Source organism: Hippopotamus amphibius, chromosome 9 (genome assembly GCF_030028045.1).
Source record: "Hippopotamus amphibius kiboko isolate mHipAmp2 chromosome 9, mHipAmp2.hap2, whole genome shotgun sequence".
NCBI classification, from domain to species: domain Eukaryota; kingdom Metazoa; phylum Chordata; class Mammalia; order Artiodactyla; family Hippopotamidae; genus Hippopotamus; species Hippopotamus amphibius.
Window position 1 is genome coordinate 38085248 of NC_080194.1, and position 4444 is coordinate 38089691.

Below are 4444 nucleotides of genomic sequence, written 5' to 3' on the forward strand. Positions count from 1 at the left end.
GACTTAAAACCCTATTTGGAAGAAATTAAAACATATAAAACTTACACCCATGTGAATGGATCAACTCAATCAAAGATAATGCACAGAATATAAAAGAGAGGAAGGAATGCAACCCTGGAATCAGCAACATATAATGAATAGGTAGATGGAGAAGGTGGTGGGACTGGGGACATAAGAGAAACAGTGGTAGAGTACTGTGGCATGGAATCTGAGGGAGAATAATGTAAAAAATAACAGATTGATTTATAGTATTCAGTGATGCCAAGGGGTAAGAGAAATCTTCCAGGTAGACAGATCCAGACTAGAAGTAATTGAATGTTGGCGTTTCAACCTTTCCCTAAAAGCAGCATATGCTTACTCTTATCTCTAAACGAAACTAGTCTTCCTTTAATTCAGACATGTGGATGTCTCACCTCTAAAAACATTATCTCAAGAAATAGAGATTTTCCTCCTTGTATCTAATTTTATTTTCTGTGTTGCAGTTTAAACTTCTTTCTTCTCATGAAGATGGTAGCCAGATCTGGACAATGTGATGACTCATCAAGAATGAAGAAATCATGATTTTGGTTTCTTCTGCCCCTTCCCTTTCCAAGCCATTGATGATGACCCTGAGTAATTCCAGCTGGAGGCTGATCCAGCCGTCCTTTCTCCTGATTGGCATCCCAGGTTTAGAGGAAAGCCAGCACTGGATAGCGTTGCCACTGTGTGTCCTTTACCTCCTTGCCCTAGTGGGCAATGTCACCATCGTCTTCACCGTCTGGACTGACCCATCCTTGCACCAGCCTATGTACCTCTTCCTGGCCATGCTCTCTGGCATTGACCTGGTCCTGGCCTCCTCCACGGCACCCAAAGCCCTTGCCGTGCTCCTGGCTCATGCCCGTGAGATTGGGTACACTGTCTGCCTGACCCAGATGTTCTTCATCCACGCGTTCTCTTCCATGGAGTCAGGTGTACTTGTGGCCATGGCTCTGGATCGTTATGTAGCCATTTGTCTCCCTCTGCACCATTCCTCCATCCTGCATCCCGGGGTCATAGGGCGCATTGGAATGGCAGTGCTGGTGCGGGGCTTACTCCTCCTCCTCCCCTTCCCCATCCTGTTGCAGAGACTTGTCTTCTGCCAGGCCACCGTCATAGGCCATGCCTATTGTGAACACATGGCTGTGGTAAAACTTGCCTGCTCAGAAAGCACAGTGAACCAAGCTTATGGGTTGGCGGTGGCACTGCTTGTGGTTGGCCTAGACATCCTGGCCATTGGTGTTTCCTATGCCCTCATCCTGCAGGCAGTGCTGAAGGTACCAGGGGGTGAGGCCCGACTTAAGGCCTTCAGCACATGTGGGTCTCATATTTGTGTCATCCTGGTCTTCTATGTTCCTGGAATGTTCTCCTTCCTCACTCACCGCTTTGGCCACCAGGTGCCCCATCACATCCATGTTCTTCTGGCCACTCTCTATCTCCTTGTGCCACCTGCACTCAACCCTCTTGTCTATGGGGTGAAGACTCAGCAGATCCGCCAGCGAGTGCTCAGCGTGTTCTACGTAAAAGGATAGATCTGAACACATCCCAATCGTTTTTTTCAGAGGCTCCTGCCAGAGACACTGCCGGAAGCTCATGGCTGGTCTTGGCCACGTGGATAGAGGCCATTGCAGAGTGAGAAGTCTTCCTGGTCCTAGTAGTCTCATGGCAAAGAGCATCATGAGCTCTTGGCTCCACAGCTGATTGGGATATGCCTGGAGAGCCTGACTTATGGATATTTCCCCCATCCTTTCTTTTGCTACTGATCCCAACATTTCTCTACTCCTGTGATGAAGGGATTTGGGGAGAGGAGAAACAGATGATAGCTCTGGATATGCCATTTTTCTATTTCTTTCTGATGCCTGACTGTGCAACAACATCTAGAGTGAGAACAGATAGTTGCAGAGTTTGCCTGGTTTTAGTCCTGAGTGTCATCAGGCCCTCTAAGTGCTGTGAGCTCCAGTCACTGGGCTCCTGTGTAGTAAAAGTCTTTTTCAAAGCATTTGAGACAACCACAATGTGAGAAAATACCTTTCACTGCAATGTGGATGTATTTATTTAAAACAAGCTTAAGTGATGCAGGTACTGTAATAGATTCTGGGAATAATGTGATATGATCCCTATTTTCTTTCTTTTTTTTTTTTTTTACCACTTTTTTGGGGGGCTGTTTTGGGTCTTCCTTACTGTGCACAGGCTTTCTCTAGTTGTGCGTACCCTTGTTTCAGTGCACAGGATTCTCAGTGCAGTGGCTTCTCTTGCTACAGAGCACGGGCTCTAGGCATGTGGGCTTCAGTAGTTGAAGCATACAAGCTCAGTAGTTGTGGCACACGGGCTCAGGGGTTGTGGCACATGGGCTTAGTTGCTCTGTGGCATGTGGGATCTTCCCAGACCAGGAATCGAACCCATGTCCCTTGCATTGGCAGATGGATTCTTAACCACTTTGCCACCAGGGAAGACCCTGATCCCTATTTTCAATGAAGAAACACATGAGTATAGTGGTTTTCTTTTTTAAAATGTGTGTTTCTATTTTAGCTTTACTGTATTTTAATTTAACTATATTTTTGCTTAGGTTAAAAAAAGAGGGAATAAGACAAAGTATTGAATATATGTGTTTTATAAGTATTAACTTAACAAAGCAAAAGTAACCGTGTACTATTAGTATCTTATAACAATAATCTGTGCTAGAGTTGGTAAACATAGTTTTATTAGTAAATGTAGAAGCAGTTATTCCACTCCAACTGAATTTCTCTTTCTGAAATATGGATATAGAGTGATTTCAATGAGACCTCCCTCCATTTCTGCTAACAGGAACTGGGTGAAAACTTAGAAGAGGATTGTCCCAATTGGTTTGTTGTCTGCTTGTGGGATGTTGCCCTATTGAGCTTAACTATTTTGAGTTCCTAAAATGTTACAATGTTTTTCAGTCCTGGAAGAAATCAAGTCACTGGTACCTAGAGGTAAGGTGCTCAAGTGATGAGAAGATCCTATCTTGGGATTCTGTAGTGGTAGAAGGGTGGAGTAGATGGTTAGTGTTTCCAATTTCTCTTTTCTTTGTAAATTTTACACATAATAAATAGTTTTCTGTTATAGAGACTGAGTATGACGTCTGTAATTTTGTTGGCAGACATGCGTGAGTTGGGGAGGACTGGTATGGGTTCTTATTGCAGGAGAAATTACACGTTCTCATCATCTTGGTTCTAGATCTGGGACTTAAACTCTGGTAAATTGTCCTGGGAAAGCCTGGCATATGGTGTATCACACCCATTGGAAAACAACTACTTTGACCCTAGAGGTACTTAGTTTGGGTAGATTATAAAAGGAGAAATTTGCTCTCTGCTTCCCTTTATACTCCTTTCTGACCCTTGGAATGTGGATCTGAAGCAGCTTCCTTGGATCAAGAGATGGTAATGTGTGTGGAAGATGGCAGAGCAACATTATAGAAGAGCTTGCATCCTAATGATGTCTGGGCCACCAAACCTGACTTAAACCCGGGACAGAAATAAACTTGTATTTGATTTAAGCCACTGTGTCTTGGGGAATCTTTGTTGCAGCAAAGTTACCTATAGCTTAAACGGTATTTAGTTTTCATCTCAGATCTTTCCAGTAGGATATGTATTTTTCTGCCTGAAGGTTGTCTTTAAAATTTCCTTTTGAAAAGGTTTGTAGTTCTTGTCTAAAAATCTATTTATTTTACCCTCATTCAAATTTGGTATGAGAAAATTTTTCATATCATTCTCTTGTTTTATTTTCCAGTTCTTTTACACTTCCCCATATCCAAGAAGTGTTACTGAACTATTTTCATAATTTTTTAGCTATTAAATGGGAATTTTGGGAGAGAGGGGAAGTACATCATGCTTTCAATCCAACATCTTGAATCAGAATTATTACATTTTAATTTTGATTTTGTGGTATTACTTGTTTTGTATATATCTTCCATATTAAGCTGTAAGCTTCTAGTAGACAAGAGTTTTTTGTTTCATTTACTTCTTAATGCTAAGTGTCTGACTTAATCCCCAATGCAATAAACATCTTTAATAATTATTTGTGATACAGGATGAATGCACAAACTTGGTATCTCTGTACAGAGTGCTTCTTTTATCCTGTTAGTAAATTTTAGTGTGATTTTTTTTTTGTTGTGACTGTTAAGGATTAGGAGGACAGATCTCTCATCCTAGAATTAGATGTGCCTTACCCTGGTAGAAACAGAGTGCCTCCTTGAGAGAAAAAATCTCAGAGCACTATTGGAGATTAGAAATGCAGATTTTCCACTCCTTATCTATGTTCTTAGCAGTTGTGATTGCTCACAAGGAATTAAAGATGGATCAAAGTAATAGTAGTTGGAGCTTAATAACTTCCATATGCATCACTCTCTGGTAAGTCATGACTGAAAGATACATGTGGGACCAGAGAACATAGAGGAGGCCATCAGTTT

General features: G+C 41.9%; 1 protein-coding gene across 1 annotated transcript; it reads left to right on the plus strand.

Annotated features, from left to right (window-relative positions):
- Positions 1 to 590: 590 nt before the first annotated feature.
- LOC130829388 (olfactory receptor 52L1-like) lies at positions 591 to 1547 on the plus strand. The gene has a single exon (XM_057695889.1). The coding sequence runs from the start codon at positions 600 to 602 to the stop codon at positions 1545 to 1547; it is 948 nt and encodes a 315-aa protein (XP_057551872.1). The 5' UTR covers positions 591 to 599.
- Positions 1548 to 4444: the final 2897 nt, after the last annotated feature.

Excerpts from the sequence above, each read along its gene's own strand:
- LOC130829388 (XM_057695889.1), top strand. The coding sequence starts at position 600 with ATGATGACCCTGAGTAATTCCAGCTGGAGGCTGATCCAGCCGTCCTTT.